Consider the following 15153-nt stretch of genomic DNA (forward strand, 5'->3'; position numbering starts at 1 on the left):
GATGTGACGGGGGCCTGTGGCTGCCCCCCTCATCGCTGGTTGGTCGCTCCCGCACGTGACGGGGGTGTCGTCTCCCTGTTGCTCCAGGTCTCTCCGTCTCCCGTGGTGTGCGAGGGGCATCCTGCGGGCATCGCATGCTGGAGGGTCCGGGTCTCTCCGTCTCCCGGGGTCTCCGAGGGGCATCCTGCGGGCGTCGCATGCTGGAGGTTGCGGGTCTCTCCATCTCCCGTGGTCTCCGAGGGGCATCCTGCGGGCGTCGCATGCTGGAGGGTGCGGGTCTCTCCGTCTCCTGTGGTCTCCGAGGGGCATCCTGCGGGCGGTCTGCATCTGCGGGGATGGGTGCCTGGACGTTTGGTCCTGCGATACACAATGAAGCATGCATGGGTAGACATCAGGCAGTGATCAGGTGATACGGGGGAGGGGGATATAGGGGAGGGGGGATATGGGGACGGGCTGTTGGTGGCTCACTCGCTCGTGGGGCCCCGACCTCTGCATCAGCAACCTCCCGGCCCTCAGGTCCGCCAGCCAGTTCCAGGGCCCTTTCCTCGTGTTCGGTCAGTGGCCTCTCATCAGCGGGCCCTCCTCCAGTCCTCACATGCTCCCTATTGTTGTGTGCGCGCTTCTCCTGGGGGGGGGGGGGGGGTGGTGGCAGGGGTAAAAGGCAACAGTGTTAGGCAGGTACATGAATGCACGCCATCGGTTGCGCGTGCATTGCAGAGGTTAAGGTTAGGGCTGGATTCACTTGGGGATATGGGGGATATGGGGGAGGGGGGGATATGGGGGAGGGGGGATATGGGGGAGGGGGGATATGGGGGAGGGGGGAATATGGGGGATATGGGAGAGGGGGGATATGGGGGGGGGGGATATGGGGAGGGGGGATATGGGGGATATGGGGAAGGGGGGATATGGGGGATATGGGGGGGGGAATATGGGGGATATGTGGGAGGGGGGGATATGGGGGATATGGGGGAGGGGGGATATGGGGGAGGGGGGATATGGGGGATATGGGGAGGGGGATATGGGGGAGGGGGGAATATGGGGGATATGGGGGAGGGGGGATATGGGGGATATGGGGAGGGGGGATATGGGGGAGGGGGGATATGGGGGATATGGGGAGGAGGGATATGGGGGAGGGGGGAATATGGGGGAGGGGGATATGGGGGATTTGGGGAGGGGGGATATGGGGGAGGGGGGATATGGGGGATATGGGGGAGGGGGGATATGGGGGAGGGGGGATATGGGGGATATGGGGGAGGGGGGAATATGGGGGATATGGGGGAGGGAGGGATATGGGGGATATGGGGGAGGGGGGATATGGGGGAGGGGGGGATATGGGGAGGGGGGATATGGGGGAGGGGGGAATATGGGGGATATGGGGGATATGGGGGAGGGGGGATATGGGGGAGGGGGGGATATGGGGAGGGGGGAATATGGGGGAGGGGGGGATATGGGGGAGGGGGGATTTGGGGGAGGGGGGATATGGGGGATATGGGGGAGGCTCATCCTGCCTGCTCTGACGAGGTCGTTCACCTTCTTGTGGCACTGGGTGCCTGTCCGTGGTGTTAGGGCCACAACGGTGACGGCCTCTGCCACCTCCCTCCACAGACGCCGGCTGTGGCGTGGGGCAACTCTGCGGCCGTGCCCGGGATACAGGGCGTCCCTCCTCTGCTCCACCGCGTCCAGGAGCGCCTCCACATCGCGTGACTCGAACCTCGGGGCTGAGCGACGGCCAGCCATCAAGTCGGGTGTTGCGGTCGGGTGTTCCGGTCGGGTGGGGGGGAGCTGCGCGGCCTTATGAGCCGTCACGCCGTGCAGCGCGTATGACGCTGCACGGCGTGAACCACTGCGCAAGCACGGATCCCATTACTTCGCTGCTAGCCCATTTCGGGCCGCAAACTATCGGCCCATTTTTATGACGTGACGCAAGTGGGATTTGCGCCGTTTTTTGCGCCGATCGGCGGACTTTCCGCCGATAATGGAGAATTTCGCCCCAGGTTTTTCCAATTAAGGGGCAATTTAGCGCGGCCAATCCACCGAGCCTGCACATCTTTGGGTTGTGGGGGCGAAACCCACGCAGACACGGGGAGAATGTGTCGATTCCAGCGGGAGCGGAGCAGGTGAGTCAATGTCAGCGGGAGCAGTGCGCAAGTGATTTCTGGGAGACCTTCACAGGAGCAGGCCAGTCGATTTCAGCGGTAAACACTTACCTGGTGCCTTTTTCGGTCCCTCTTTGCTGTTTTTAAATTTTTTTTAGTGTTTTAAGGCGGGAACAGGAAGTCGACCCGCGGACGTCTGGGAAGACCCTCCCCAATAAATTCTGGTGGAGAGGAAACCCGAGACACTACACGTGTAGTGTCGCCCACCCGCCCTCCTCCTCTAACCTAATAATAAAACCCATTGGTCTGAGGTAAGTGCCATATTATATTATTATTATTTTAAAAAAAAATTTAAGTTAGTTGTTAGCCAGATCTTGGTAGAAAGTTAGAGGGATGGCAGGGAAGGGAGTGCAATGTTCCTCCAGGATGTTTGAGGTGAGGGATGCCGTTAGTGTCCCTGCTGATTTTACCTGCAGGATGTGCAGCCATCTCCAGCTCCTCCAAGACCGAGTTAGGGAACTGGAGCTGGAGTTGGAAGAGCTTTGGATCATTCGGGAGGCAGAGGGGGTCATAGATAGCAGCTTCAGGGAATTAGTTACACCAAAGATTGGAGATAGATGGGTAACTGTAAGAAGGACTGGGAAGAAGCAGTCAGTGCAGGGATCCCCTGCGGTCGTTCCCCTGAGAAACAAGTATACCGCTTTGGATACTTGTGGGGGGGACGACTTACCAGGGGTAAGCCATTGGGTGCAGGCCTCTGGCACGGAGTCTGTCCCTGTTGCTCAGAAGGGAAGGGGGGAGAGGAGCAGAGCATTAGTAATTAAAGAGTGCATTGCCTTGGCCACTCTGTACAGGGACACGTTTAGTGAAAGGATTTTTTCCATTTTGATCCAGTGAAAAGCGAAAATAATGTGATTTCGAAAAGATCTCTAATATTCATTAATTGTAGCTTATAATATGCAATCTACACCATAAAGGCGGCGTCTGTTTCCTGACGCAGACGTCTAGGTCGACATGAAAATCTAAAATAATACTGCTGCAAAATAGTGCAACAATAAGTTGGTTCTAATTCTAAACTCTAACTTATAGGACAGTGCAACTATCATTACTGTCCAAAAACCTACAGGATTGGCATATACCCAATACCAAATGACTGGTCATTTGATGGAGATATTAGAAATAGGCGAACACATAGGAGCAGGGTAATATTGATTCCAATAACAGGCCTCATCTAGTTGGCTGTTAAAGTGGTCAGTGCCACAGTAAAGGTATAAATGTACTGATGAATCTGGAATGTATGCAACTGCAGCAAATTTAACATATAGGAACTGATTCATGCACGGCTCTGTATATCTTCATGGCAATATAAAACATCGAGATACTAATCGTACAGGTTCCGTCTAGATATTCATACTTAGAATGTAAATATACATTGAACTCATGGGCATACATAACTGCATTATAAGTATGATTTATACTCAGCCACCCAATATTTCATTATCATGGCTACTAAGTTCAGACCAAGATGGCACGATATGCTCTCGGTAGCCCTTGGAACACCAATTGTTCCATAAGTCACAGATATTAGCATATGACAAGCAACACAACAAAACCAGTGCTGCAAGTTTGACAGGTCGCAGGACTATCTCCTCGGAGTGCCGCATATTTTCGAGACGCAACGCTTCTTATGGTGCGGAATAATATCTTTCTAGCCTTTGGGATGGTGTAAAGTATTGGCAGGAGCGAGGCTGAGTCGGAAAAAGCCCACGAGGTTCAAGGCCCCTGATGGGCCCGATTTTAGGCTTCAGTAATTTGTCAGCCGAAACATGCTTTTGCGAAACGCTGCGGGGACTTGAATAATTAGTTGTGCAACATGACATCTGATTCAGCTATCAGAATGTGCAGTGAGCACAGTCCATCACTCTCGCTTCCACCTTTGCGTTTCGACAACTTGGCGCTGCAGGAAGTTAAACAGGAACGTCCATCTGGGCCATAACTGAGCTCGAACAAAGGTGACATTGAGGTTGGAGTAAGTCATAATTTAAACGCCTTTTACCTTAGTCCCTCCAGCCAACTGTATCACTGTTTATATCGGATCAGCGTCTTTATTTAGTTGGGTACGAAGTCTTACAACACCAGGTTAAAGTCCAACAGGTTTGTTTCGATGTCACTAGCTTTCGGAGCGCTGCTCCTCCCTCGGGTGAATTTATTTAGTTGGCGAGCAGCACAATTGCCAAGCAATACAAGGTTTGGGGAATTAATTGGTTATGTCTCAGACTTTAAATGTTGATGCCAACCTTCCTAAACGCAATCTGCATAATCTGCAAAGAGCAGTGAGTTTGCTGCCTCCTCGTGTTTGATTTGTATTTGACAATTGCTATCATTAACGCGAGCTAACGGCTTGGAAATGTAAAAGTAATCTATGCATAACTGTTCAAAGCGAAGGAGAGCCCTTCATGGCCAATGCAAACGTCCCTACCGACAGAACTGACTCCTTCCATGCTCACTGAAGCTCTGATTCATTTCTTCAGGAAACTGCAGCACACAAGAGCTGATCGGAAGAGGATGTCCTCACAAGGGAATTCAATTTCAGCTGTAGATTTGTAATAGGCATGGGTACCTTTTGCCTCCTTCTACTCATTGGTACGTAAAAGATAAACACGTCGTGTATGAGAACAATAAGCAGTGTTGGGGCAGCACGGTGGCACAATGGCTAGCACTGGTGTCACACGGCGCCGACGTCCCAGATTCGATCCTGATTCTGGGTCACTGTCCGTCTGGAGTTTGCACATTCTCCCCATGTTTGCGCCCCCACAACCCAAAGAATTGGGTTGGAGACATGGATAGAGCAGGGACAGGAATGGATGTTGCAGGTTCCGGGGTTTAGGTGTTTTAGTAAGCTCAGAGAAGGAGGTAAAAGAGGGGGACGTGTGGCGCTGCTAGTCAAGAGCAGTATTACGGTGGCGGAGAGGATGCTAGATGGGGACTCTTCTTCCGAGGTAGTATGGGCTGAAGTTAGAAACAGGAAAGGAGAGGTCACCCTTTTGGGAGTTTTTTTATAGGCCTCCTAATAGTTCTAGGGATGTAGAGGAAAGGATGGCGAAGATGATTCTGGATAAGAGCGAAAGTAACAGGGTAGTTATTATGGGAGACTTTAACTTTACATAGAACATAGAACAATACAGCGCAGTACAGGCCCTTCGGCCCACGATGTTGCACCGAAACAAAAGCCATCTAACCTACACTATACCATTATCATCCATATGTTTATCCAATAAACTTTTAAATGCCCTCAATGCCTTTCCAAATATTGACTGGAAAAGATATAGTTTGAGTACAATAGATGGGTCGTTTTTTGTACAGTGTGTGCAGGAGGGTTTCCTGAAACAATATGTTGACAGGCCAACAAGAGGCTAGGCCACGTTGGATTTGGTTTTGGGTAATGAACCAGGCCAGGTGTTGGATTTGGAGGTAGGAGAGCACTTTGGGGACAGTGACCACAATTCGGTGACGTTTACGTTAATGATGGAAAGGGATAAGTATACACCGCAGGGCAAGAGTTATAGCTGGGGAAGGGCAATTATGATGCCATTAGACGTGACTTGGGGGGGATAAGGTGGAGAAGTAGGCTGCAAGTGTTGGGCACACTGGATAAGTGGGGCTTGTTCAAGGATCAGCTACTGCGTGTTCTTGATAAGTATGTACCGGTCAGGCAGGGAGGAAGGCGTCGAGCGAGGGAACCATGGTTTACCAAGGAAGTGGAATCTCTCGTTAAGAGGAAGAAGGAGGCCTATGTGAAGATGAGGTGTGAAGTTTCAGTTGGGGCGATGGATAGTTACAAGGTAGCGAGGAAGGATCTAAAGAGAGAGCTAAGACGAGCAAGGAGGGGACATGAGAAGTATTTGGCAGGAAGGATCAAGGAAAACCCAAAAGCTTTCTATAGGTATGTCAGGAATAAGCGAATGACTAGGGAAAGAGTAGGACCAGTCAAGGACAGGGATGGGAAATTGTGTGTGGAGAGATAGGCGAGATACTAAATGAATATTTTTTGTCAGTATTCACTCAGGAAAAAGATAATGTTGTGGAGGATAATGCTGAGCCCCAGGCTAATAGATTAGATGGCATTGAGGTACGTAGGGAAGAGGTGTTGGCAATTCTGGACAGGCTGAAAATAGATAAGCCCCCGGGACCTGATGGGATTTATCCTAGGATTCTCTGGGAGGCCAGGGAAGAGATTGCTGGACCTTTGGCTTTGATTTTTATGTCATCATTGGCTACAGGAATAGTGCCAGAGGACTGGAGGACAGCAAATGTGGTCCCTTTGTTCAAAAAGGGGAGCAGAGAAAACCCCGGCAACTATAGACCGGTGAGCCTCACGTCTGTAGTGGGTAAAGTCTTGGAGGGGATTATAAGAGACAAGATTTATAATCATCTAGATAGGAATAATATGATCAGGGATAGTCAGCATGGCTTTGTGAAGGGTAGGTCATGCCTCACAAACCTTATTGAGTTCTTTGAGAAGGTGACTGAACCGGTAGATGAGGGTAGAGCAGTTGATGTGGTGTATATGGATTTCAGCAAAGCGTTTGATAATGTTCCCCACGGTAGGCTATTGCAGAAAATACGGAGGCTGGGGATTGAGGGTGATTTAGAGATGTGGATCAGAAATTGGCTAGCTGAAAGAAGACAGAGGGTGGTGGTTGATGGGAAATGTTCAGAATGGAGTTCAGTCACAAGTGGAGTACCACAAGGATCTGTTCTGGGGCCGTTGCTGTTTGTCATTTTTATCAATGACCTAGAGGAAGGCGCAGAAGGGTGGGTGAGTAAATTTGCAGATGATACTAAAGTCGGTGGTGTTGTCGATAGTGTGGAAGGAAGTAGCAGGTTACAGAGGGATATAGATAAGCTGCAGAGCTGGGCTGAGAGGTGGCAAATGGAGTTTAATGTAGAGAAGTGTGAGGTGATTCACTTTGGAAGGAATAACAGGAATGCGGAATATTTGGCTAATGGTAAAGTTCTTGAAAGTGTGGATGAGCAGAGGGATCTAGGTGTCCATGTACATAGATCCCTGAAAGTTGCCACCCAGGCTCATAAGGTTGTGAAGAAGGCCTATGGAGTGTTGGCCTTTATTGGTAGAGGGATTGAGTTCCGGAGTCGGGAGGTCATGTTGCAGCTGTACAGCACTCTGGTACGGCCGCATTTGGAGTATTGCGTACAGTTCTGGTCACCGCATTATAGGAAGGACGTGGAGGCTTTGGAGCGGGTGCAGAGGAGATTTACCAGGATGTTGCCTGGTATGGAGGGAAAATCTTATGAGGAAAGGCTGATGGACTTGAGGTTGTTTTCGTTGGAGAGAAGAAGGTTAAGAGGAGACTTAATAGAGGCATACAAAATGATCAGGGGGTTGGATAGGGTGGACAGTGAGAGCCTTCTCCCGCGGATGGAAATGGCTGGCACGAGGGGACATAATTTTAAACTGAGGGGTAATAGATATAGGACAGAGGTCAGAGGGAGGTTCTTTACGCAAAGAGTAGTGAGGCCGTGGAATGCCCTACCTGCTACAGTAGTGAACTCGCCAACATTGAGGGCATTTAAAAGTTTATTGGATAAACATATGGATGATAATGGCATAGTGTAGGTTAGATGGCTTTTGTTTCGGTGCAACATCGTGGGCCGAAGGGCCTGTACTGCGCTGTATTGTTCTATGTTCTATGTTCTAATTGCAGGGTAGGTGGATTAGCCACGCGAAATTGCCCCTTAATTGGAAACAATGAATCGGATACTCTAAATGTATTTAAAAAGAAATAACATTAATCAGTGTTAAAACGCCCATTCTTTTGGGTAGAGCTAATTTACTCCGAATTGAATCTTCACGTTGAGTATTCACTTCAAATGTCTGTAACAGGGACGACAGCATAATTTGAATGCGACTGGAACACGGGGACTAATAGTCCGAGAATACAATTCTATAACGCGTCTGTGGTAATATAAATACAATTAATTGACAAACCTGGAAATAATATGTAACTTTTCACGATAACATTAATTAGGCAATGAAATAGAACCATCAAGCTTTTAAATGTTACGCCACATATAGAAATAAAGACAATTCATAGACTCCTTTCAATGGAGAATGCGGCCATTCGGCCCATCATGTCTGCAGGAACTCTCCGAAAGAGCACCCTACACGGGGCCAACCCCTTTGCCCTCCCCACGTAATTCCACGTTTGGAAATTCAAGGGCAATTTTGCATGGCCAGTACACCTAACCAGCACATACTTGACATGTGGGAAGAAATCAGAGCACACGGAAGTGAAGCACGCAGACATGTGGGGAATGTGCACACTCAAAGAACAAAGAACAAATAAATTTACTGCACAGGAACAGGCCCTTCGGCCCTCCAAGCCCGTGCCGACCATGCTGCACATCTGAACTAAAACCCCCGACACTTCTGAGGACCATATCCCTCTATTCCCGTCCTATTCATGGAGTTGTCCAGACGCCCCTTAAAAGTTAGTATTGTGTCAGCTTCCACTACTTCCCCCGGCAGTGAGTTCCAGGCACCCACCACCCTTTGTGTAAAATACTTGCCTCCTACATTAGCTTTAAACCTTGCCCCATGCAACATAAAACGATGCCCCCTAGTAATTGACTCTTCCACCCTGGAAAACGACCGGACAAAGGACAATTTTAATGACACCTCGAGTGTATTAAGAAGGTCCAAGAGGAAAAGGGAACAACCTGCTGGTCTAAACTTGTAAACAATAATAACCTATAATTCTCTAATTGTGATATTAGTATATCTGTCATGGCATTGAACATGACAGACAAAAATTAATTCCCGTACATGTATTAAACGTTTGAAAGTGTTTCAAACATTTTTCAAAGAAAAGTGGATGTTACATTACGCAGAATGTCAAGTATATAAAGGGTTAATGTAATATCATAACTGGCCACCAGATGGAGCTGGGAATAGAATTTTATGAAGCACTGACTCGAAGACAGTCACCTGAGCTGTGAAAGGAACCACTTTACCATTGTGCCGCTCTTTACAATTACAAATTGAAGCACCAATTAGCCTTTCCAGTCGATTCAGCCAACACAGCCATTCAATATGATACGGGCAGATCCCAAAACTCAGCGTCATATCGCCAAGTACTCCCGAAACCACTGACGCATTTAATTTCTAGGAGTGTATCTATTTCCTTCCCACATGCATTATGCGAATGACACCGCATAGCCTTGTGTTGTGCCGAATTCCACACGCTCACCAGCCTCTGCGAGGAGTAAGTACTCCACATCTGAGGCCTCATTCTGAGATTTTTCGTTTCCTGAGACCGTGGCCAACTCTTCTAGATCACGCAGACGAGGAAACGTAATTTGTGTTTCAATTCTGACCCCCGCCCGTCAGAATTGTATTCGTTTCATTCAGATCCCCGCTCATTCTTGCACACTCCATTGATTGCCATTTCCCGTACCACAATCCTGCCATCACAATAATAAATCGGGGGAACCTTCAGTACAAGTTCTCTGCTGAATGTAGATAATTTATAAGAGACGGCGACCAATTTGTCGCAAAATACTGAACATCATAGTTTTGAACCTTCGACTACTGTTTTAAACTCCACGGCGGCAAATTGGCGCTGTGGCGAGTACAGCTGCCTCACGGGGCTGAGGTCCGGGTTTAATCCCAGGCCCGGCTCACTGTTTGTGTGGAGTTTGCACATTCTCCCCGTCTGCATGTGTCTCACCCGCACAACCCAAAGATGTGCATGGTAGTTAGATTGGCCACGCTAAATTGCCCCTTAATTGGGAAAAAAAAGAATCGGTTACTCTAAATTTATTTTTATAAAATAAAATAAACTCCACTTGAAAATAAAACACTCCCCCTCCCCCCCCCCCCCCCCCACACTCATTAAGACCCCCATCTTTGACATTCTAAGGCCTACAGCTCTCTTATAGAATCATAGAAGTTTACAGCATGGAAACAGGCCCTTCGGCCCAACCAGTCCATGCCGCCCAGTTTTTACCATTAAGCTAGTCCCAGTTGCCCGCACTTGGCCCATAACCCTCTATACCCATCTTACCCATGTAACTATCTAAATGCTCTTTAAAAGACACAATTGTACCCGCCTCTACTACTACCTCTGGCAGCCCATTCCAGACACTCACTACCCTCTGAGTGAAGAAATTGACCCTCTGGGCCCTTCTGAATCTCTCCCCTCTCCCCTTAAACCTATGCCCTCTAATTTTAGACTCCCCTACCTTTGGGAAAAGATGTTGACTATCTACCTTATCTATGCCCCTCATTATTTTATAGACCTCTATAAGATCACCCCTAAGCCTCCTACGCTCCAGGGAAAAAAGTCCCAGTCTATCCAGCCTCTCCTTATAACTCGAACCAACAAGTCCCGGTAACATCCTAGTAAATCTTTTCTGCACTCTTTCAAACATCTTTGAAATCCAGGTAAAAATACTTGATATGCTTCGACCAATCAAACAACCGTTAAAATAAGTCGATCAAATTATTAATACATTGATTTATTATTCACTTAGAGTTAGTGCCTTATCTTATTTGTTGGACCGTAGTTAACCAAATCATTCTTCTTTCTAAAAGACTCGCCACTACAACCCAGCGGCACAGTGGTTAGCACTGCTGCCTCACACCGTCAGCGACATGGTTCAATGACGATTGTCGGTGTGGAGTTTGACATTTTCCCCATGTCTGCGTGGGTTTCCTCCGGGTGCTCCGGTTTCCTCCCACTGTTAAGAGCTGTGGAGGTTAAGTGGATTGGCCATGTTAAACTGCCGCTCAGGGTGGTGTGACATGCATAAGGTGGGAACACGGGCCTCGGTAGGATGGCCTTTCGAACAGTCGGTCCAGAAAGTGGGACGAATGACCACCTTCCGCACTGTAGTGATTCTATGATTCACCAACATTGAATTCTCCCCATGATTTTACGCCACTTAACAGTCAGTCCTCGAACGTCTGGCTGTGCATCAAAAGGAAACTGGAAATTGTGGCGAGCAGACCTGAATTTGTACACTTCTCACCCACGGCAATGGAAGCGATGTTTAATGTGTGTGACCTGACGGATGTGCTTTATCAGTTCACAATGTTTCAGAACCTCGCATGTAGAACACAGTTGCATCTGAAAATGAGAAGATTAACATCTGTGACCTTGTATTCACTTCCGCAGTATCAGGTTTTCGTCACATCACCAGCAAAGGTATGTTAATATTGCAGTGTGATAATTATTTTGTGAAAGTTAATGAAAGGACGGCGTGGGGGAGGTGAGGGAATGGGTGGCGGGATTGCTAGGTTTATCGGCGGTTAGCTGACTTGCAGTTGGTGACATTCCCCTTTAATTCACATTCAAATAGAACAATGTTACGTTCAGATACATCTCCTTCCAGACATGTGTTTCGGTAGGATTAAATAAGTGGGGGCAGGGTGATTTGATGAATCACTAGCTTTCCAATCCTTCTCGCTGAACTTGACATTACCTGGAGTATACAAGTAGCCTTGTGGATAGCACAATTGCTTCACAGCTCCAGGGTCCCAGGTTCGATTCCGGCTTGGGTCACTGTCTGTGCGGAGTCTGCACATCCTCCCCGTGTGTGCGTGGGTTTCCTCCGGGTGCTCCGGTTTCCTCCCACAGTCCAAAGATGTGCAGGTTAGGTGGATTGGCCATGATAAATTGCCCTTAGTGTCCAAAATTGCCCTTAGTGTTGGGTGGGGCTACTGGGTTATGGGGATAGGGTGGAGGTGTTGACCTTGGGTAGGGTGCTCTTTCCAAGAGCCGGTGCAGACTCGATGGGCCGAATGGCCTCCTTCTGCATTGTAAATTCTATGTAAACAGAGCAGTGAGGTTCATTCTCAAGTTTCAACAAACCTGTTGTCCTTGTTTTGCCAGCGTCATCGCGGGAACCGGCTGCCCGGTTACATTCTATTCAGGCATCCCAATTCGAACAACAAGGTCAGGAATTTGCGCTTAGTTGACCACACACCTGAACGAATTCAATATGGTGGCGAAACATAAGGCCGTGCGGGGGAGAGGGGGCCGGGGGGGGGCTGTTGGTGTTGGTGGTGGTGGTGGCAGGATGATCTATGCGATTATGCTGGTGGAGCACTGTAAGTTTTGAAAAGCCGGTTGTCGTAATGTTACCAGACAAGCTGGCCTTGCGCATTGGATCAAATTCAGCAGCTGGTGGAATTTAATAAGTTAAACTAGAATCCAACAACTCCGCTCTGTAATGGTCTAAAATCACTCTTGTTCATTAGTGACTTTTCATAAGAAAATCTACCGTCCTAACCTTGTCTGACACATGTGAATCCAGGTCCAGTTAATAGTGCATCAAGAGAGATTGGAAAGGTTGGGGTTACTATTCTGGCTACAAATGAGGCTGAGTGGTGAATCACTTGAGGTGTACATAATTATGAGGGGAAGAGATAGGGTGGATTGGATTTTTTACCTCTTAGTGGAGAATTCTAGAACCCAGGGACAGAGATGCAAGATAGGCAGAAGGTTCAGAGTGGACGTGAGGAAGAAATACATTTGTTCAGTGCGTCGTGGGGGTCTGGAATTCCCTGCTCGACTCGGTGATAGAGGCCGAGACCCTGAGCTGTTCCAAAATCACATGCATCTGCACCTTCAGTGCGCCAAGCTACTGGGCTGTGGACTAGCTGCAGTAAGGTGGGATTAGAAAGGACACCATGATGTCCTGTGGCTGGCATGGTAAGCTGGGTCCAATGGCTTCATCCTGTGCAGTAACCTTTCCATAATGCTGGGATTCTAAGCCAGTTGGTTGAGCTGACATGGCTTAAATTAGCACCCTTGCCTCCTTTAGCCTATATGTAACAAGCAGACCCACAGCAAGTTGGTTCACTGGCCCTGAAATGGCCAAGCGAGGAACTCAGTGAAAAGGCGATTTTATGATTGGCAACAATGTTGACGTCCACATCAATTGAACTTTTGTTTTTGAAGTTTCCACTGGACCGAATATACGGTTATTCTTATCAATTCATAAAGTTAGGCACTGGAGAGTGAACTGTTTATCTTGACTGCGATCTCCACTGATAGCGCTTATGTTGAGGCAACATTCGGCTGAAGTAATGTCGAGGACCATAAAACTCTTGCATGGAACTCTCTATTTCCAGACCCAGGTCTGCTGAGGCATTTTCAAATGAACACGTCTCCAAATAGACTGCCTGCCGCTTCCATGCGATTCTGGATCAGAAGCGTCAGGGTAGCAGGATCTCAGTTTAGATATTCTGGAACACGAAGAGAATTCCTGCTGCCTCTGATCCCCCTGATTCAATAATGGCAATGTGACTTCATCTGTTAATACATCATGTGGACATTGACGGCCGGGGAACGAGGGTGCATTGGATTTCAGGAACTGCCAGCTTGAAGCATCCAGCTCCCATATTGCTTCCAAGATAGCCGTTATTCATGTAACATACCTGCCCAGTAATAAATGCCCCAGACCAAGTATTTTGAAAGGTCCCGGCACGAAGTGAATGCTGTGACCGTTCTTATTGTTTTCTATCGTCTCCTAATTTGAAATGATGATTATTAAATACTTCACAAGTAGCACTTGTACTTTCACCGTGTAAAATGATCCATGACATTAACTACAATGGAGAGTGAAAACCATCGGTTCAATATTTCTAATCATTTGTATCTGTCATTGTCTTTCAAACAGCAGAAGTCCCAAAGGTGGTGATTATTGTTCCCAGTGATCAAATTATAAAAGAAGGGTTCTATTTCGAAATGCAGTGCCTCTACAATAACAGATATACGAAATACTCCTGGTACAAAGATAACCAATCATTTGGAAATAATAGTTTCACATTCTCAGGAACTGCAGACCCTCGCACTGGAGGATCATACAGCTGCAGAGTTGGATGGTGGGCAAAATATCGAAGGAGTGAACCTCTGAACGTTGTCACTGTTGGTATGTTAACTCTGGACGTTATGATAAAACCTTATTCTCGGTCAAGAAAACTATCGTTTTCAAAGACATCCAACATTCAAATGTAATATCGAACACACATCATACTCGGATGAAGTAGGGGCAGCACGTTGGCGCAGTGGTTAGCACTGCCGCCTCACGGCGCCGAGGTCCCAGGTTCGATCCCGGCCCTGGGTCACTGTCCGTATGGAGTTTGCACATTCTCCCCGTGTCTGCGTGGGTATCGCCCCCACAACCCAAAGATGTGCAGGGTAGGTGCATTGGCCACGCTAAATTGCCCCTTAATTGTAAAAATGAATTGGGTACTCTATTTTGTTTTTAAATACTCAGATGAAGTTGACAATTGGCGACAGGTCAGAGATGTACTGAACTCTATACCCTCTGCCAAATAGGCAGAGACCCGCTGTTCCACAGGGGCAGAACGTACAAACCCACAAATTACATTTACCTTAAATTATTAACAACTTTGAGAGTTCAATTGTTCACAGATTTAGCAAACCAACCAGCAGACAGTTGCCCACCATTCTCATAGTTTTCAATTCATCGGAAAGACAAAACCAACAAACATGCCTTCGTCGTGAGAGGGTGTAATTCTCATTGATTTTAACACAGCTTACATAGCAGCTCAGATTAGGCTGCATGGAGCGTGCGTTGTGCATTATATCAAATAAATGAGAGGAATCATTAATGCTTTTATTGCGGCTACATTTTAGATTCATATGTCTTTTGACCTCCGAACATGTTTTATTTTCAATGGACCGCTTCAAAAATATGCAATGGTATGCCTTTGAGGTCCATTTGCAGTTGAAATATGCAATTGACACTTCCGTTTGAAGATACAGGATCGTCTGCATAGTCAGGTGTGGATTCATTTGTAAAATGAACTAGCATGGTTCGATGGTGGGAGGGGGAGTCCAACAGTTACCTAAATGTAGGATAATGGCTGATAATATAATCAGCTGTGTATAAGCAATGCAGTAAGCTGCGACCTGATTGCAGGTGTATTCATAGAAACATAGAATTTACAGTGCAGAAGGAGGCCATTCGGCCCATTGAGTCTCCACCGGCCCTTGAAAAG

At 47.7% G+C, this 15153-nt stretch overlaps 1 protein-coding gene across 1 annotated transcript in view; it reads left to right on the forward strand.

The window, feature by feature from the left end:
* Nucleotides 1–15153, forward strand: part of LOC140399567 (Fc receptor-like protein 2) — a 63330-nt gene that overhangs the window by 19460 nt on the left and 28717 nt on the right. The window contains exons 3-5 of the mRNA XM_072489109.1: nucleotides 4628–4739; nucleotides 11297–11326; nucleotides 13806–14057. Coding sequence (XP_072345210.1) covers nucleotides 4709–4739; nucleotides 11297–11326; nucleotides 13806–14057 — 313 coding nt within the window. The 5' untranslated portion in view covers nucleotides 4628–4708. The remainder of the gene's footprint in view (nucleotides 1–4627; nucleotides 4740–11296; nucleotides 11327–13805; nucleotides 14058–15153) is intronic.

Source organism: Scyliorhinus torazame, chromosome 23, assembly GCF_047496885.1.
Source record: "Scyliorhinus torazame isolate Kashiwa2021f chromosome 23, sScyTor2.1, whole genome shotgun sequence".
NCBI lineage: Eukaryota > Metazoa > Chordata > Chondrichthyes > Carcharhiniformes > Scyliorhinidae > Scyliorhinus > Scyliorhinus torazame.